The 19,621-nt window shown below is 37.4% G+C and overlaps 5 protein-coding genes and 1 pseudogene across 9 annotated transcripts; 4 read left to right on the top strand and 2 right to left on the bottom strand.

Annotated features, from left to right (window-relative positions):
* LOC126632451 (U-box domain-containing protein 34-like) lies at window positions 1-5,894 on the top strand. 3 transcript variants are annotated; one of them, XM_050302877.1, is made up of 10 exons: window positions 1-710; window positions 952-1,326; window positions 3,102-3,176; window positions 3,327-3,514; window positions 3,649-3,870; window positions 3,998-4,205; window positions 4,331-4,479; window positions 4,621-4,799; window positions 4,906-5,056; window positions 5,138-5,894. In XM_050302877.1, the coding sequence occupies exons 1-10, from the start codon at window positions 86-88 to the stop codon at window positions 5,483-5,485; spliced, it is 2,520 nt and encodes an 839-aa protein (XP_050158834.1). In that variant the 5' UTR covers window positions 1-85; the 3' UTR covers window positions 5,486-5,894. The 3 variants fall into 3 exon arrangements, 2 of the variants coding, with proteins under 2 accessions (XP_050158834.1, XP_050158833.1); XR_007626733.1 differs by lacking the exons at window positions 4,331-4,479; window positions 4,621-4,799 and having other exon boundaries at window positions 5,138-5,337; XM_050302876.1 differs by lacking the exons at window positions 4,331-4,479; window positions 4,906-5,056; window positions 5,138-5,894 and having other exon boundaries at window positions 4,640-4,868.
* LOC126632458 (uncharacterized) lies at window positions 1,340-3,060 on the top strand. Its single transcript, XM_050302886.1, has 2 exons — window positions 1,340-2,078; window positions 2,322-3,060. Exons 1-2 carry the CDS (start codon window positions 1,820-1,822, stop codon window positions 2,834-2,836), a joined length of 774 nt encoding a protein of 257 aa, XP_050158843.1. The 5' UTR covers window positions 1,340-1,819; the 3' UTR covers window positions 2,837-3,060.
* A 7,142-nt stretch (window positions 5,895-13,036) lies between the features above and the next one.
* On the top strand, window positions 13,037-13,671 carry LOC126631069 (uncharacterized). Its single transcript, XM_050301227.1, has one exon. The coding sequence runs from the start codon at window positions 13,066-13,068 to the stop codon at window positions 13,531-13,533; it is 468 nt and encodes a 155-aa protein (XP_050157184.1). The 5' UTR covers window positions 13,037-13,065; the 3' UTR covers window positions 13,534-13,671.
* A 1,420-nt stretch (window positions 13,672-15,091) lies between these two features.
* On the top strand, window positions 15,092-17,641 carry LOC126631956 (probable prolyl 4-hydroxylase 3). 3 transcript variants are annotated; one of them, XR_007626517.1, is made up of 9 exons: window positions 15,092-15,470; window positions 15,584-15,668; window positions 15,828-15,925; window positions 16,033-16,130; window positions 16,430-16,559; window positions 16,698-16,885; window positions 16,978-17,067; window positions 17,126-17,243; window positions 17,331-17,641. XR_007626517.1 is itself a non-coding variant. In XM_050302171.1 (8 exons), exons 1-7 carry the CDS (start codon window positions 15,280-15,282, stop codon window positions 17,049-17,051), a joined length of 864 nt encoding a protein of 287 aa, XP_050158128.1. In that variant the 5' UTR covers window positions 15,092-15,279; the 3' UTR covers window positions 17,052-17,067; window positions 17,331-17,641. The 3 variants fall into 3 exon arrangements, 1 of the variants encoding a protein (XP_050158128.1); XR_007626518.1 differs by having other exon boundaries at window positions 17,130-17,243; XM_050302171.1 differs by lacking the exon at window positions 17,126-17,243.
* Window positions 17,316-18,175, bottom strand: LOC126632489 (pentatricopeptide repeat-containing protein At1g20230-like). The gene is made up of 3 exons (XM_050302908.1): window positions 18,148-18,175; window positions 17,796-18,027; window positions 17,316-17,388 (listed from the first exon to the last, which is right to left on the bottom strand). The coding sequence occupies exons 1-3, from the start codon at window positions 18,173-18,175 to the stop codon at window positions 17,316-17,318; spliced, it is 333 nt and encodes a 110-aa protein (XP_050158865.1).
* Window positions 18,176-18,340: 165 nt separating this feature from the next.
* LOC126631955 (pentatricopeptide repeat-containing protein At1g20230-like) lies at window positions 18,341-19,560 on the bottom strand (annotated as a pseudogene).
* Window positions 19,561-19,621: the final 61 nt, after the last annotated feature.

The raw sequence follows: 19,621 nt of genomic DNA on the forward strand, positions 1-19,621 counted from the left end.
GCATAGAGGCAAGGCAATCAACACATCGTACACCCACAAAAAAAAAAAAAAAAAAAAAAGCAGCAGATACATATATCAACCAATCATGGTCAGTGGACTCAATGCAGTGGAAATTGCAGTCGGGGGAGTAGCAGGAGCAGCGTTTGGATCGATATTTGATGGCATTACGGAGGTGTTACGGAATGCTGCCGAGTTTACGACCTCCCACACGAACATCAAGTCCACGCTAGAGGCTTTGCAGCCATTGATACGAGAGATAGAAGGGAAGAACAACAGGTTGCTTCTCCAGGATGAGGAACTAAAAGATCTTAAAAATGAAATTGAGGCAGGCGTAAAGCGTGTTCAAGAGTTTTCGGAGAGGAGTGTGTGGAACTACTGCAAGAGGCCTTTTTACAACATGGAGCTTGATGGAATGGATAAGTCTCTTAAAAGGCTGCTACGGATACTCCAGGTGCAGGGAGTACGGGATGTCAAGGAGGTCTTGGTTCAAGTCAATGGTTGCAAAACCGATGTCAACAAGATCTCGACTCAACTCGATGATTGCACAACCGAGATTGTCGAGGGGATCTCGGCTTGGAAAAGCAGAACCACTGACCAACTTGATCAAGTGGCAAGTAATGGGAAGGAGATCTTGGATTTGACAAGGAGGATGTTCGACCGATTTGAACGGATTAATGGTTCTAGTAGTTTTGTACCAATCAGTGAAAAAGGTAATCCATTTGCATAAAGTCATACTTTTTCAAAGATTAAAATGAAACTTTCTATTTGTCTTACATATATATATATATATATATATATATAGTTTGTTTTGAGGTAATATAGTTATAAGTATAATTTTTTCTTCAAACAAAAACCTGGCTTAGAAGTTGGACAAGGAAACAAAATACAAGAAAGCAGTGTAATTTTTTCTGACGTATTGTTGGTGTTAATTTGTTTGTATGATTACGGCAGTGGCATCTTTAGTGCAAGGGGAAGCTCTGGGATCATCGTTACTAACAATGCGCCATGCTGTTGATGAAGCGTTGTCAAAGCCTAACCCTCATTATAATATCTTCAGGATTGAAGAAGCTCTAAGACGGGCGGTAGAGGAACTGGGAGACGCTGACGAAAACCGTAAATTGGAGGAGGGTACAGAGCTCATTCGCAAGTGCTCCAATGTCGTTGAGTGGACCGACCGCAAAATGGTTAAATACGCCAACAAACTTGATGATTTGGTGAAATTTCTGGAGGCATTCGGACAACGTTTGAAGAGAAACAATATTACAATGCCAAAGGGATTTGATACTCAAAATTCAATCCCATGCATTACGTACTCAGTCGATTACGGTTAGTGTCTCCATCGAAACTTTAATTTCATATAATTGATCTGTATAGGTGCAGTGGTGAAGCTAGAATTTCTTGGGGAGGGACGAACTTAAAAGAATGCAAGGTTAAAGAAACATGGCAACAACTAAATCTTTTTATATAGTAATGTCTTCCATAATTAATTAATACAAACAAATTATAATTATTGCCGGTGAGATTTCATGTCAAGAAAACGTCGCATAATAGGCTCATTATCAATAAAAGCAAATACATTTTTCTCAATGTAAACAAACATGCTATCACTCAATCATTGATCTTCTATTTTGTTACGCAATGATGTTTTCACAATCTTTATAGCAGAAAAAGCTCTCTTCACTGAAGCAGTTGCAATCGGTAACAACAAAACCAATATAAGAAGTTTATACACTAACATATAATTTTCACACCTCCCGGTCTTCACTAACTCTTTTCGGAGAGGAGTGTGTGGAACTACTGCAAGAGGCCTTTTTACAACATGGAGCTTGATGGAATGGATAAGTCTCTTAAAAGGCTGCTACGGATACTCCAGGTGCAGGGAGTACGGGATGTCAAGGAGGTCTTGGTTCAAGTCAATGATTGTAAAACGGACGTCAACAAGATCTCGATTCAACTCGATGATTGCAAAACCGGGATTGTCCGTTATGGGGAGGAGACCTTGAATTTGACAAAGACGGTGCTCGACCGATTTGAACGGATTAATGGTCCTAGTGGTTTTGTACCAATCAGTGAAAAAGGTAATCCATTTGCATCAAGTCATTTTTTTTTCAAAGATTAAAATGAAATTTTCTATTTGTCTTACATGTATAGTTTGTTTTGAGGTAATATAGTTATAAGTATAATTTTTTCTTCAAACAAAAACCTGGTTTTCAGAAACAAAAACCAGGCTTAGAAGTTGGACAAGGAAACAAAATACAAGAAAGCAGTGTAATTTTTTCTGATGTATTGTTGGTGTTAATTTGTTTGTATGATTACGGCAGTGGCATCTTTGGTGGAAGAGGAAGCTCTGCGATCATCGTTACTAACAATGCGCCATGCTGTTGAAGCGTTGTCAAAGCCTAACCCTCATAATAATATCAGCAGGATTGAAGAAGCTCTAAGACGGGTGGTAGAGGAACTGGGAGACGCTGACGAAAACCGTAAATTGGATATGGGGGTTCACGAAGTAAAGTGGTTTAGGATAAAAGTGGAGGAGGGTACAGAGCTCATTCGCAAGTGCTCCGATGTCGTTGAGTGGACCGACCGCAAAATGGTTCAATACGCCAACAAACTTGATGATTTGGTGAAATTTCTGGAGGCATTCGGGCAACGTTTGAAGAGAACCAATAGTACAATGCCAAAAGGATTTGATACTCAAAATTCAATCACACTCCTTTCTTTTCTCTCCCTCCTCCCCTCTCTCTCCAAATCTCTCTATCTTTTTTTTTATTTTTTTCGTCTCTCCTCCAATCACTCTCTTCATTCTCTTACTCCTATGCCTCTCCATCTCCTCTGATCATCTCTTTTCTTTCTCTTTCCTTCAATCATCTTTTACTTTCTTTTCTTCTGTCTCCTCTTTCTCCCTCACCTACGACCCCCCAATCTCTTTGTCTAGTTTAAATCGTAAGATTTAAAAATTTTAAATCGCAAACCAATTAAGTTTTTTAATCTTAAAAAAAATTGTTTTGAAAAAATGTTCTTAAGAAATGTTTTGAGGAATGATAAAAATTTCAAATAGGATACCAAATAGACCCTTAATTTCTTATAATTGATTTGTATAGGTGAGAACCGGACAGAGATTGAGAACGAAAAGCTTATCTTCATGAAATCTAATCAACCTACTGATGATGTTAATGGTAATTTTTAAATTGCAAACAAATTAAGTTTTTGAATCTTAAAGAAAATTGTTTTGAAGAAATGTCCTTAAGAAATGTTTTGAGATATGATAAAAAATTTCAAATAGGATACTAAACAGAGCCTTAATTTCTTATAATTGATCTGTATAGATGAGAACCGGACAGAGATTGAGAACGAAATGCTTATCTTCAAGAAATCTAATCGACCTACTGATGATGTTAATGGTCTCCGAAATGATGGAAAGATAGGACATCATGATTCAAGCGTTTCTGGCTATTCAAGCAACTTTGCTGAAGAAAACAAGCTAGGAGAAGGAGGGTTTGGGCCGGTTTATAAGGTAACATTTTGAAAAAACAAAAATTTCTGCTTCTAATTCAAAAGCTGTAGAAGGAAAAAAGAAAAAGAAAAAAACGAATTAGCTTCCTCTGCCTAAAGATGACAGCAAAAACATGATATGGATTATCAATTCAGGGGAAATTGGCGATGGGACAAAAAAAAGCTGTGAAGTGGCATAGAATGCTTTTCTTCAAGAAATCTAATCGACCTACTGATGGTGTTAATGGTCTCCGAAATGATGGAAAGATAGGACATCATGATTCAAGCGTTTTTAGCTATTCATCCATCTTGGCTGCCACAAGCAACTTTGCTGAAGAAAACAAGATAGGAGAAGGAGGGTTTGGGCCGGTTTATAAGGTAACATTTTGAAAAAACAAAAATTTCTGCTTCTAATTCAAAAGCTGTAGAAGAAAAAAATAAAAAAGGAATTAGCTTCATCTGCCTAAAGATGACAGCAAAAACATGATACGGATTATCAATTCAGGGGAAATTGGCGATGGGACAAGAAATAGCTGTGAAGAGGCTTTCGAAACGTTCAGGGCAAGGATTATCAGAATTCAAGAATGAACTGATACTTAATGAACTCCAACATACAAACCTGGTTCATCTTTTCGGATTTTGCATTCATGGCGAAGAGAAGATGTTGATATATGAGTATATGCAGAACAAAAGTTTGGAGCACTTTTTATTTGGTGAGGAACCAAGATACTTGATTTCATTTGTTAAATTTGCTATCTGACCTTTATTTTACTGTCAAAGTTCGTAGATTACTACTATTAATTAATATTAGTCCTACTTAACTCTACATATTGGACAGATCCAACCAGAGGTCGACTACTAGATTGGAAGAAGCGTTTTAGCATTATCGAAGGAATTACTCAAGGGTTGCTTTACCTGCACAAATACTCAAGAAAGAAAGTAATTCATAGAGATATAAAACCGAGTAACATACTACTTGATGAAAACATCAACAACAACAACAAAGCCTTTTCCCACTAAGTGGGGTCGGCTATATGAATCCTAGAACGCCATTGCGCTCGGTTTTGTGTCATGTCCTCCGTTAGATCAAAGTACTCTAAGTCATGTCCTCCGTTACTTGATGAAAACATGAACCCAAAAATTTCAGATTTTGGTTTGGCAAGGATTTTCACCCAAAATGAATTGGAAGCAAACACTAGCAGGATTGTCGTGAACCCAAAAATTTCCGATTTTGGTACGGCAAGGATGTTCACCCAAAATGAATTGGAACCAAACACTACCTTGACTACCAGGATTGTCGGGACAAGGCAAGTATTTCTGCCTCACATTGACATGGTCTTCCCCTTTTGATTGCTAAACACGCATTTTTGCAGATAGGTATACTGACTATTTTTTCTTTTTCATTTGGTACAGGAGTTACATGGCTCCAGAGAACATACTTGAGGGAATTATTTCTATAAAGTCTGATGTCTACAGTTTCGGGGTATTGATGCTTGAAATCATAAGTGGAAGGAAAATCAACAGCTTTTACAATGATGATCGCGCACACAATTTAGTAGGATATGTATGACAAACAAAATCTCTCTCTTAAAATTTATAATCATATTTTTCTTCTTTAGAATGAAATGCAATCCTTGTTCTTCAGGCATGGGAGTTATGGAAAGAAGGTGCAGGGCTAGAATTAATGGATCCAACATTAGGAAATTCGTTTATTAAAGAGCAACTGTTAAGATGCATCCATGTCGGTCTGCTTTGCGTACAAGACAATGCAGCAGATCGGCCTACCATGTCAGATGTCATATCTATGTTGATTAATGGAAGCTTACCATTAGCATCACCAACAAAGCCAGCATTTTGTGTTGGAAAGAGAACGGCGGAGAGTCAGACTGGTATAAATATGAGTCAGCAACTTGAAATGGAGAGTCAGACTGGTATAAATTGGAGTCAGCAATCAGCAAACTACATGTCCAGTTCTGATTTTGAAGCACGTTAATTAAAGGTAAAAATCATATTTGTAGTGACTCAACTAAGTGTTTTGCTTCTGCTTAATTAAAAAGACTACTTTACTCGACTAATTAGCATCACTCAAACCACTCTCGCAAATTGGTATGTGTCCTGGGAAGAAGATCAATAAATTAACGGGGACGCTGTTTTTGTAAATGTAGGAGGGTATGCATCAACTGGAGTTGGCTGATGGCTTTTGGCACCTTTCAAGATACTCGAGAAGTTTTAGAGTTTAACTAGAACTAAATGCCGGCGCGTTGCTGCGGGATTATAAATTTAAGAAAGATTATGTTTGAATGATATAAAAATTGTGTCATAGAAGATTAATACTATATACATAGAAACGTAAGGAAAATTTTTACATACAAAAGATTTAATAGATACTAATGTTCACTTCCTATTGTATTACAAAGACCTATGTTTCATTCAACCGACCTAGAGGATCATCTAGAATATCGATTCCAGCTTATTGTAGACTATCAACTCAGGATCAAAACTATGCACAACAACCTAGCATACACATATACAAAAAGCTTGCATCTTAGAACATTAGAAGAGCAGGAAACTTACAAATGGATATATTCCAGGTTTGTACATATCTAGTATATAGACTCGACCTGTTCATTCAAAACAATTATTAGAATTCTAGAAAAGGGTCAAGTTAAATATTCAAATCCACGATGAGGACCAAGAAGTAACCGTACTGTCATTGGCAAAATCCGTCTCATGGCTGTTTCCTCAATGCGCATCAAGATCAATAACCATCACCCTGTATCGACAGATAATGAACGATCACATCCATTCAGTTGGTTTTTTTTTTACATTACAATTGAAATTTCAAAACCTCAATATAATGCAACTGTCACACCTGCGTCAGATAGTTAGTACCTTGATATATTTAACAGCTCAGAGGCAAAGTGTATGCAAAGAGTAATATCCTAAATGCATCGCCAAATCAACATTCGCATGCACACCAAAAGCTGCCCAACAAAAAAATAAAACAAAATTTCACAAATTACCCGAATGATATTCAGCAACAAATTCCAAATAAAAGGCACACAATTCATAAGAATTCATAATTGAAACAGGAAAAGAGTGAGAGTAGTGTACCGGGTCAATGTCAGATTTGTTATGGAGCTGGAGCATATCTTTTAGCATTTTCTTCTCTGATGAGGAAAATGAATGAGTGATCAGCCACAAAGTCCATTTTCTAAGGAGAAGGAGCAGTAGAAAGAGAAGACCCCAATAGCATCATTGCAGAAATAGCTGCAGCTCCAGTGCCATCTTCAACCTATCAAAATTAAAAACACACAAAAAATTAATCATAACTTCAAAAATCCAAAACAAAAAATATACACAGAAAATTAAAAAGTGAAATATATAAACACACTAAAAACTGAGATAAGTTTGAAATCCTACATCTACATATATTCAATCCCAATGTCAAGCTCTGGCCACCACACCTTCGACAAATTCCTACACGCAGCGTTGAAATTCCAACTCCTGCAACAAAGTGTAAGAACTTTTGTTATTCTTCCAATTCCTTTCTACCGTCGACCAAACAAAGCAAAAAAAAAAAAATAATAATAATTCTTGCACACGAAACCAGATAAAAATCCAAAATAATTAGAATTTTGAAAACCAAATCATCAAAAAATTCAAAATTTCTAAAACCCTTCGATAGTTTTCAGACTTACATAGCGGTCTGTAGCTTTTTCAACCCCAACGGAGGTAACCAAGAAGCAACAGCATAGAGGATGTGCCATGGAAGCTCCTTGACAATCAGTTAAATTTCATCGCCTACAAAACTAAAAAGAAAACAATTTGATCAAATAAAAAAACACATACAAAAAAGCAGAAAATTAAAGAAACCCAAAACTATAAATTACATACAATTCCATCAAAAAAGTATTAAACTCAACAACAGGAATTGCACTCTTTAATTCAAAAGACATGACCAGTCTTAACATTTATGTTCTTTCAGTTAATCTCAATAGGTGCAATTCTCTTCACATATACTCAACTATGACAGTAGAGATATTTATATACAGAAAATAACTTCAAAACAAATTTTCTTAATTATCATAAACTATTATCCATATACATTATGCAAAACAGCTTACAAATAAATATATAAGGCTCCTGCATATAGACATGGTCATAAACCTATCAACAAAACACAGTATACAACATGCCCATATTCCATCAAATGTTAGCCACGAATGTCATTCCCATTAGATTAAAATGTAATAATCGTGACAATGTCAGCTAAGCATGTCCTAAACAAAAAAAAGCATGGCTCGAACACGAAACCAAATAAAAATCCAAATAATCAGAATTTTGAAAACCAAATCATCAAAAAAGTCAAAATTTAAAAAAAAAAATCGATTAGTTTTTACAGCCTGGGGAGACTTTGGCAACGGAGACTTTGAAATTGCACATGCTAAGAATTCAATAGCAGAGTCATGAATTATTTGGTGAGCGTGCTAAGCTAAGATTATTACTACAAAATCAAATGGTTAATTTTTTGGGAGTTTTAACGAAACACTCCCAATAATGTTTACTTTTAACGAAAAATCATATTTTTACCTTTTACTGATACTATTCACTGCATCTTTATTTGTCATTTTTTATTAAAACTAAAGGTTTTTTTTACTTTTCGTTAGTTTTCCTTAAAAAAATTTGTTACTTACATAAAGTTACACAGTAATAAGCTTAAAAGCAATAATTTGAAGTAAGAAATTTAACTCTGAATGAATCAAGTTTCAACTAGATTTAACAAAGAAAACCTTTAAAGTTGCAACTTATAATATAAAGAAGAGTAAACTGTCGGTTTACCCCCTGAACTTTCACCTCACTTTCGATTTCCCCCCTGAACTTTTCCATTGGAAAATTAAGGACTCAAACTAATTTTTTTAGCCAATTTGCCCCCTACCGTTAGTTTTTCATATATTCCATCCATATTTCCGTTAAGTGAGACCATGTGCACAACATGTGAGGGTAGTTAAGTTATTTCACTCTTAAAAATGATTAAAAAACTGAAAATAATAAAAAAGCAAAACTTTCCCTCTATTTTTTCCCACTAATTCATATCCTCGATTTTATTTTTCCCTCTCATTCCTATGCATGAGAAATGACATATGGTGTTATTGTCTACCATTTTTATTTTCTCTAACAAATTAATAATTTGACAAATGGTGCTATTGTCAAATTATATTAATGCACTGCTTTGGAGATAATAACACCATGAGCATTTGTCAAATTATTAATTTGTTAGAGAAAATAAAAATGGTAGTACATGCTTCAAAAAAAAGATTAACTTAGCTACTTATGAAGACAATAACACCATATGTTATTTCTCATGCATAGGAATGAGAAGGAAAATTAAAATTGAGGATAGGAATTAGCGGGAAAAAATAGAGGGAAAATTATTATTATTATTTATTTTCAGTTTTTAATCATTTTTAAATTGAAATGACTTAACTATCCTCACATGTTATGCACATGGTCTCACTTAACGGAAATATGGATGGAATATATGAAAAACTAACGGTAGGGGGCAAATTGGCTAAAAAAATTAGTTTGAGTCCTTAATTTTCCAATAGAAAAGTTCAGGGGGGAAATCGAAAGTGAGGTGAAAGTTCAGGGGGTAAACCGACAGTTTACCCTATAAAGAAACATACATCATCAATCTTGTCATAAAAACCTAACAAATAAAAAGAAAAAAAATACTTATTCAAGTTGTGCCCTTCAATTCTTAATGGAATTGAAATCCTTTGTTATTTTATTTGGATCAATCTTTTTGGCAAGCTCTTTTTAAAATGTAGACAACCATTGAATTTGCTAGAAATTCACTCTCTATCTTGTTGCGAAGTCTTGTTTTAATAAGATTCATTGCTTAAAAAGCTTGTGATCAGTAGTTGTTGTAGAAACGGGAAGAGTCAATACAAGTAGAATTAACCTATCAATCAAATAGTACCTTTCAAACCTCTAAGTTTCAACTAATCGCCGACATAATTCAGAAGTAGTAGCCATTTTTTGAAACACAGGATGATGTGGTATATCTGATTCATAAATTTTCAACTCGCACCTCAATGTATGTAACTCTTTTTCAATGAAATCCAGGGGATACAATTTCTCTGCAAGCTTGCGAATGTGATTAATGTTAAACGCCTTAAAAGCATCTCTTAGTTCTAAAGCTGAACTGAGAATAAGATGTTCCATTACCTCCTCACTAAACCTGCTATTTAGCTCAGCTAACTGAAAATCTATTGCATTATTGAAGATATTAATGCCATAATGATGCTCAAATGTAATATGATCTGTTTGCTGACAAGGACGACAGGTTTCTGTCACGTCCCAATCCTGACATACATCCAGGATGGACACATCTAACATACCCTGCCTCCGGGATATAGGCAAAACACAACTCAAGAATCGAATCGCGTAGTAATTTTTCGAATGCTTTATGACTACATCTAACATCCTCGTTAGACTGTCTATGTACCATAAACAGGGATTAAGCCATTCGTACGTAGTTTGTCATTTATTAACTCTAAACTTTCCGTAAAGCACTTTTAGCAGAAAATATAGAGTACCATACTACACATCAACCATAAGCGAAACAACAATTGTGATCTTGCAATGCACACAGGTATGCCATTCACACACATATGCTTTCCAACACTATTCCACAATCATATCAATCAATAACATTTGCCTACATCTTTGAAGAATGGGATTTCGGACCACTCAATGAAATCCAATAACATCGGGTTTCAAACCACTCAACCGAACCAAAATACCAAACCGGATTCCGAACCACTCAACATAATCCAAACCAGGATATGATTATGGACCACTTAACGGAATCGCGGAGTAAAAGGGATTCCGAACCTCTCAACGGAATCCAGACAAAGCAGGGAACTGGACCACTCAAAGGAACCCCAACAAATACCCAGTTCTGGATCACTCAATGGAACTGAGCAGAAGGCCAAGGAACATATCAACAACTTGAAGAAATAAAACATGAACCAAGTGCTCAATTTGCAAAGGCCCAACAAAATGAAACAAAGCGCAAGTACTAAATTTAGAACGGGTCAACAAAGTAATGTTATGGTTACTTGAGTAAAGGATAGTATTGTAAAAAACTCGGTGATAAAACTTAGAGTTGGTCCTCCGTCTGCCCAATGATCCCACTTTCCTGTGTATGTTCCTGCTTTCTACTTAACAATCAACTTTGTGTTGAAAAATATAAAGGGGTGTATTTTAGAGATTCGATTTAATCGGAATTTGATTTGATTTAATTATGTGATTCTTTGCATCTCTATTCTCACATTTCCCCACCTTGTTATTTGTAAATCTAGCCATTGCTTTCTCCGGAGCATTCAATACCACGTGGTATTGTTGATGACTTTTCGCTACGTACGCGATATTCTATTGTAATTTCTAGCAACACTGAAGACATTGCAGAAAATGGAGACGCAAATATTCAGATGCAAATGGAGGAGGGCGCAAAAAAGCAAATTAACAAGGCGAGGAAGATCTCGGGTTCATCAATCAAGGAGTATAAAAACAATGGTCGAGCGAAAAAAGAAGGAAATTACAGGACCAATGCAAAACCAATAAATAGATAAATGTAAAAAAAAAAACTTTAACTAGAGCGACTTACTATTACGGTCTATTAATATTCATATTCATTTGTAACTAAAAGATCTTATATTTGATTTTCGCTAAAGACGAATTCGAACCACATTATTATGGCTCGTCCATTTGAACCTTAACATACTCCCCCACCTCTTAATGTAGAGGTTTAACTCCACGTTAAAAATATACAACTACGTTTATAAAATATATGAATCTAACTATAACCTCCAAGGAGACTATATGAGATAATATAGCATAGAGCCTTCAATTCCCATATCTGGTTTTCTATGCTAATAATCTATCACACACTCTATTGTACATTCTCTTTGTTTTTTGCTAGTTTTTCACCGACACTAAAAACTCTCACCCACTAACAAGAACAACATCACGTACTCCAATCAAATTGCGTACACTATTTCCCCGCTGCTATCAACATCAAGTTCAGACTCTGAGTCTAAGTCATCCATGTCGAGGTTGTCCTCAGACCAAGGGTTCCGGCTGCTGGTATAGTAGCCTCCTCAATTATACGCATGATTGCGTCAAGGCTTTGCATTGGTTGATCTGGCTCTTCAAACTGGTTGCTCTCGTCCATCAAATCAGTAGGGAGATTCTTCAAGAACCACGAGTGGTTCTTTATCTCAGGAATGGTAATTCTCTGTTACACGCATGCACATCCGTAAGCACCCGCACAACAAAACAACAGATAAAGGAAAAGAAAAAAGCTAGATTCTTATGTTCTCGACAAAACAACAAATAAAGGAAAAGAAAAAAGCTAGATTCTTACATCTGCAATCTGATGTTGTAACACACTTTCAACATACAAACTTCTCAATTCAATAGACAGAATTACATTATTTGAAACTAATAAAAACTTCAACTTCGTGATATGGAAAGGAAAGACAAAACTGGTTTAAAAAATATTAAATGCAAGAAAAAGTGTTTGTATGTCTGGTTTCATACTCCAAGTCCAGAAATGAGCCAATACAGATAAAATTAGCTGATGCATATAAGCAGGCCTAAAATGAAGTTAGCTGATGCATATATAGGCAGGCATAAAGTGAAGTCAGTGCCTATCGCACGCTTTATCTCTAAAGGCATAAAAGCAACAAATGAAAACTCATGAATAATTATCCAACATGAAGAGATAATGAGTCCCAACTATGTCATTTACTTGTCATAGAAAATAAACGGACTTTAACGTCCACATGCGACATTGCAATGGTAAATCTCAGGCTGTCAAGTGCAGTTACACCCTTTGATTCTTGAGAACTCACAGTTCATGGAAAGAGAATAAGTTTAGGAACTTAGGGCTACAAGGTAATTGCTCTTTTTTCGTTTATTTTTTTGGTCAAGCAAATGTTTAGCTGCAGTTCAAACTTGACCGATTGGTTAACGTAATGTTCAGGTTCTTCATACCTGAGTTCGAATCCTATCGAGTAAAGTAGTTTAATGTAATATGCATTTTAGAAAGCAGTCATGGACTAGGATTTAAATTGTTTTGGTGGATGAGTGGAATAACCGATAACTAATTCCTAATTGGCGCTGTTTTAGAGTGAAAAATAATATGTAGAGACAATCAAGGGTTTGGAAATCAGTATGTCCAGTTTTACTTATACCGAAATGATCTTAACGGAAAATACAACTGTATTATTTGGTTAAAATTAGGTAATACATTAATGATTTTTTTTTATAACAATATTAGCGTCATTTAACGCAATGGCGGAAACTAAAGATGTTTATGAAACCTAGTGCGGCTTTAATCTCACCAGATCCCCTACACCCTAACAACTGGCATTTATTGGGCCTAATTAAGAGAACAAGTTGTTAAGCCCATATCAATTCGATGACGCTTTCAGCCCACCTTATATTTCTCTTTGTAATCTATTTGTTCCAATTTCTGCAACCCCCCAACTGAGCAGAGAGATGACCGCGAATCTACAAAAATGTCGAATCCCTCTGAAGCTCCTCATCGGGCGCAACGACGCCGTTTTCAATTGTAGCTGGCGTCTATTGCACGAGGGCCCGGACACCGTGGAGGAGCTTCTGGACAGACACATAGTGAAGAAAGAGAAACACCTCGACGAGGAGGAGGAGGAGTTGCTGAATCGTCGGCGACTCACCAGCACTCGGCGGGAGGCGCTGAGTCTGTACCGAGACATAATTAGGGCGACTCGGTTCTTCATGTGGCCGGACTCTCGAGGCGTGCTCTGGCGAGACGTGCTGAGGGAGAACGCTAGGAAGGAGTTCGAGGAGGCCCGATTCGAGACGGATCCGGAAGTTATAACCCGACTGCTCATCGGCGGTCATGATGCGGTGCAGTCGGCGATAGATAAGCTTGCCGAGAAGCAACGGCAGCAGATTCAGAAGGAGCGAGGAGGCGGTCAAGATTAAGCAGGTTAAACCCCGATTTTTGACTTTCTGTTCTTGTAAAAATGTGATTGAGTATGTAATATTGCTCTGTGTGGTAATTTTCAATGATTAAATAAAGTATTTACAGAAAAAGGTGTAGATTGCTGAAATTTTGCTCAATGTTAGCTGCAATGGTTTTGTTGATGTACAAACTCGGGTTGATTTGAAACAACATAAAAGTGTCAAGGCACCAAGTTTTTGAAACAAATTACTATAACCAATTGCTAGAGCTCAAAGTTGGTTTGTAGAGGGAATGAATGGAGGTCCCATGATCTCGAGAAAATTTGTCGTATCACCAGTTGCATCCAACCATGCTTAGGGATTGTATATGATCTCGAGAAAATCTGTCACATCACCGGTTGCATACAACAATGTCTAGGGGTTGTATGAAACCGGTGACACTCGAGAATCTCTGGTTTGATCTCCGACCAGAAATGTGTCGTGTGTCTGCATGATTGGAATTTTGTTTAGCAGAAACTGGAGACCAGATCTGGTTTCAGTGAGCATAAATCACTATGGAATCGTAGAGGCTAGTGTTATCTCGGAAAGTCCATTTTTATGTCAATGGCTTATGTATCTGTGATTATGTGATTGCCTTGAATGATATAGCGTGGAGTAGGTGATGCTGATAAGAGTCTTAAGATAGATTTTTTGCTGGTATTGCTCGCAACTGCGTGTGTATGTTTATCTTACACTGTCGGTCCCAAGCCCAAATAAAGGAGTAGGGGGAGGACAGTCGGCACTCCGTTTTTCACCTCGAGTCGCTATGATTGCTCGCACCTGCTTGCTGATCGGATCCATTTGGAAGTTTTAGAAATTAAGCCTATTTGATTCAGTATTAGCTCAGGTTTCTTTCACTTTTTCAAAGCCTCATATATCTTTAAGTAGAGAAAGATGGATCCTTTTATAGAGAGGGATTTTGATGCGGCTCGAACTCGCTTTGGATTCATGCCTCAGCATAGCGACATTTTTAAAATGAAATATCCACACGCTCCTTTTCGCTCACTTTTGTTTTTTATTTTGAATTAAGTAAATCAAAGGAGAATCAATTGACGTATGTAAATCAGGCATGCTTGATTCTTGTTAGTGTCTTCTTTTTAGCCCCAATTTTACATTGGTGCCAGATGCGATCGATTTTATCATTCAAACCTGCAGGCAGAAAATAAGAAAAAGAAAAGAAAAGCAATTAATTAGATTTCCTGAACATAACCAGTGTGCAGCCCACAACGAAATTTTATTCATCGTGACGGGATATGGGTATATCACGTGTTTTTATATAAGCGATGAGAAATTTTATTTTTTAAATTATTAAATTTTTAACACACAAATCTCATCATTTGTTTAATGACATGTGATGTACCATTATATATAACGGTCGCACTGAATAATCTTTCGCCCACAGCACTCCAAAAGCTGGAAAATAAAACCGCCATGTACGAAATCACCAAAATACCCATTAATTGACCCTCCCAAAATACAAGCAGCAGGGTAATTTCGTCAGCTTGACTAGTTAATAGTTAACCTTCCGACCTCTAACGGACACGTTTCAAAAATGACATAATCACTTGCTTGGCCTTCTGACCATCTCCCTCACTGAGATTCTGAAAGCTTCGGTGTCCCCGAGTCCTCAGGGAGCTCAGAATTTAAGCACTCAGAGCTCGCTTTTGAATGAGAATTAGGGTTTTTGCATCCAGATCAGAGGTCTAGGGTTTCGGAGCTCGTTCAACAATGGCGAAGGGGAGGTACGGTCGGTTGCAGAGCAAGAAATGGTCGACGTTCATGCTCGTCTTGTCGATGCTGCTCATGCTATCGGTGGTGCTTCTCATGCTTCTCGCTTTCGGAATCGTGTCGCTTCCGGTCAGCACCGACGACTCTTCACCTAACGATCTCAGCTCTTCTAGGCGGAAAACCGTCGAGAGGTACGCATTTCGCTCTTAAGTGAATTCGATCTGTTCGAAATTTATGTTAATTTGCTTTGCTTTTATCATCATTTTTCAGGATTTATGTAAATAAATGTAATTTTATTTTTCAGAGGTGATGGATTGGGGAATAGAGTAGAGCAGTGGACGGAAGTGATTTCTTGGGAGCCCAGAGCCTTCATATATCATAATTTCTTGGTTAGTTTTCCTCATTTTAATCAATTAATCTGTTTTATGTGATTCATATTATGGTTTGATCTTAATTTTATATTTTGTGAGAAACCTGAAATGTGAATTATTCAAATTAGTGTTGAATAAATTGTTCGAGAATGTTAATCTTGATATGATATTGAACAGTCCAAGGAAGAATGTGACTACTTAATAAATCTTGCTAAACCTCATATGGTAAAGTCATCGGTTGTTGATAGCAAGACTGGGAAAAGCAAAGATAGTAGGTATGCATTTCTAAGCATTTCGATCTCTTCCTTGTATAAAATTATAAATGTAGTCTTGGTGTCACCTTAGAAATTTTTTACGATGCCTGAGAAATCCTTCTCTGCAGGGTGCGCACAAGCTCCGGAATGTTTCTGAAGAGAGGACGCGATAAAATAATTAGGGATATCGAGAAGAGAATAGCAGACTTCACTTTCATTCCTGTAGGTATGATGCTACTACACCTTTATGTTTCTTCTAATCCATTATTTTTCCTTTTGTCAAATGATTATTTGATTAGTGCCTTGTACCGTGAGTCTGTGGCACCTCTCTTTTAAATCAAATGCCTTTTTATCGCATAAATTTCGAAAGGAAAAGAGTTTTACAACTATAATATTGTTCAATGATACTGAAATACAAATTCGGATTTGTTCTTTTTGCTTCCCAAGTGTTTTTATCTCCATGTATCAGTTATATCTCAGTGTTATGATTATCTGCTGATTTTTATTCTTGCGTGCAATTTTCAGAGCATGGAGAAGGACTTCAGATTCTCCACTATGAAGTTGGGCAGAAATACGATGCACATTTTGATTACTTCCTAGATGAGTTCAACACCAAGAATGGTGGCCAACGGGTTGCTACTCTTTTGATGTATCTGTAAGATTGTTTTTCTCTTCCCACACGTTCAATATATTTACTAAAGTAACTTAATTTGTATCGCATTCCCGTGTCTTATGTCTCTGGTTTTTTCTGTTTTCTCTCTCTAATCCACCATTTCTTCTGCCATCGATTCAGGTCAGATGTTGAAGAAGGCGGTGAGACGGTGTTTCCTGCTGCAAAGGGGAATATCAGCTCTGTGCCATGGTGGAATGAATTATCTGAATGTGGTAAACAGGGACTTGCAGTGAAACCTAAAATGGGTGATGCACTACTATTCTGGAGCATGAGGCCCGATGCTACTCTAGACCCATCAAGTTTGCATGGCAAGCTCTTTTGCACTCTCCGCTCTCTGTTTTTTTTGGGTTATCCAACATATATTGTTATTGATTTTTATTCATTTCATATGCTGTCATAGGCGGATGCCCTGTGATAATTGGTAACAAGTGGTCGTCTACAAAATGGATGCATCTTGAAGAGTACAAAGTCTAAGTCGTTTAATGTAAAGGTACAGCATTGTTACTTTCAATCATTAATTGACATTCTGCATAAAATATGCTCGAAAGTTAGGATTTTGTTAGATGTCCTGTAACTGGTGGTTAGCCTCGGGTTTATGTGATGATTTACATCCGTATTCTTAAAGAAACCAGATGTTGCCTTGACGTAACAAAAAGGCCTCGCAAGGTGGCATGCAAAATCTAAAACATCTTGCAATAATCCATCAATAGTTTTCCTTGACTTCATTGTCTAATTTCTTTATGTGTTCAGCAGGATGTGATGAGAGTTAAGCCGTGCAGGTCGTCTATGGAAGTTAGCAGATTTAGAATCCCTGACAAATGAAAGCAGCCATACGATTCTAACCGAGTGCGTATGGTATGGTCTGAACCGCCATTCACTTGATTTTCTGGTCTCTCAGCAATTTATACCTTGAGATAACTGTGAAGTTATACCAAAACAACATAATTTTATCGAGAGGAACTTTGTAATTACAAATTCGTTTTAACCTTTATAATGTTGTCACATTTTCTCAATTTGTACATTCTTTTGCACTATTAGCATTTAAATTCTTCAGTTTTCTTGTACTACTGGTGCCTTCTTGTCGAATTTACTTACAACATGATAGTCACCGGACTTATTGAAGACTGCCTTCTTGGCGAATTTATTGAAGCGATGCAATCATTCGTTCTTGTAAAGATGATGAACTGAAGCAAACAAACGAGGGCACCACATGAGTACCTCAAAAGGAGATTCATCCTTTGAATTGAGGTGTCTTCAAGTCCTAGTTCCGCCATGCACACGCCGGGAGGAGTGTTCAGAAGCCCTAACGCCACCGCCAACTTTTCACTGTGTTCCTCCACATCTTGCAATACAAACTCGGTATTGGGAAAGCATCCCGATTTCTTCATCTCCGAGCTCAGTTGATCCAGCTTGTCAATAATTTGGTTCGTTTGCAGATGCGCTTTGTCTCCTGCAAGAAGCATGTGCACTCTATGTTAGAATAAACATAAACCAATAACAAGTTATATGAGCTACTGTTATCAAAACACAAATCATTGTTCATTAAACCAATGTATGGAGAAAACCGTACCTGTAGATGAACTTGAACCGGTTGCCATGTCTGATTTCTGTAACAATGTTGTGGTGCACCTTCTCCTTTCTTCAGTGTTCAAGGTTCTCAACTAATAATAGGTCTTGGTCTTATATTGAGTTCGCACTGCGAGAGCAGAGGCCACCATATATATACTATACAATCTTAGTCAAATTCTATAAGGATTCCCCTATTAAAATCCATATGGAATACCAATTCATTCCAAATAGCAGTCCAGTTACAACATGGATTTACAAATCCATTCTCAACAAGACTTCCTATTCAATCTCTAATCCTACAACCAAGTTTACCGATTCATACTCATGCTCATATTCTAACACTCTATTCTTCAGTTCAATCCAACTGCAGCCAGGGTTCTTCCTCAAACCATGACTCTTCATTGTATCCCTCACGCTATCGACTTCCGCCCACATGCCCTCGGAAGCATAAATATTTGACAGAAGAATGTAGTTCCCGGGATTTTTCGGTTCCAAATTGAAGAGCTTCTTTGCAACAGACTCGCCTAAATTCACATTACTGTGAACTCCACAAGAACTTGGTAAAGCTCCCAAAACACAAGCATCTGGTTCAAACGGCATTTTCTTGATCATGGAATGAGCCTCATCAAGTTTTCCAGCCCGTCCGAGAAGTGTCACCAGGCAAGCATAATGCTCCACTCTAGGTTTTAGACCATGCTCCTTTGACATACTGTTAAAATAATAGGAACTTCAACGAAAAACTGCCGGTACTGTTTACTTTAACGAAAAACCACATTTTTACAAACCGTTCTGGCTGCATGCAGACGGTATGCAGGTAAAGCTGATGAAATTGGGCGTCTGACCATTTTCCGGCGTGCATTTTATCAAAACAAAGCCGAGACAAGTGGATTTTTCCACATTTCGCGTACATATCAATCAATGCATTACCCACATACACATTGTTAGAGATCCCCCTCCTGAGAGCGAAACAGTGGGCTGCCTTCCCGTGCATCAAGGCTGCAATGTTGCCGCAGGCTGGAAGCAAGGAAGGGATGGTCACAAAGTTTGGTTTCACACCCTCAATCTGCTTCTGTCTGAATAGCTCCAAAGCCTCCATTTCCTTCCCATTCTGAGAACAACTAGCAATGATCGAGGTCCAAGACACAATATTCAGTTCCATTCCTTGGCCCTTAAACCACCGGAACATCTCCAGTGCGTTGTCAACAAGACCATTTCGCGAAAGCCCTGTGACTAAAGCATCGCAAGCACCAACATCCGTTTGATCCGTTTCATCGAAAAACCGTGACATCCTCAAACGTTCAGGCACACTTCCCATACATATCAATAAGCGCGCTGACGACACATTTGTCTGACACTAGTCCCTGCTTGATCCTGGAGCAATGAATCTGAACCCCCATTCCCAAATCGTTGGCGTAAAGAGCAGCTTGGTGGTGAGATTAGTGTCGTTGGAGAGGCGGTTTTGAGGATTTGTGCGC

Source organism: Malus sylvestris, chromosome 8, assembly GCF_916048215.2.
Source record: "Malus sylvestris chromosome 8, drMalSylv7.2, whole genome shotgun sequence".
NCBI lineage: Eukaryota > Viridiplantae > Streptophyta > Magnoliopsida > Rosales > Rosaceae > Malus > Malus sylvestris.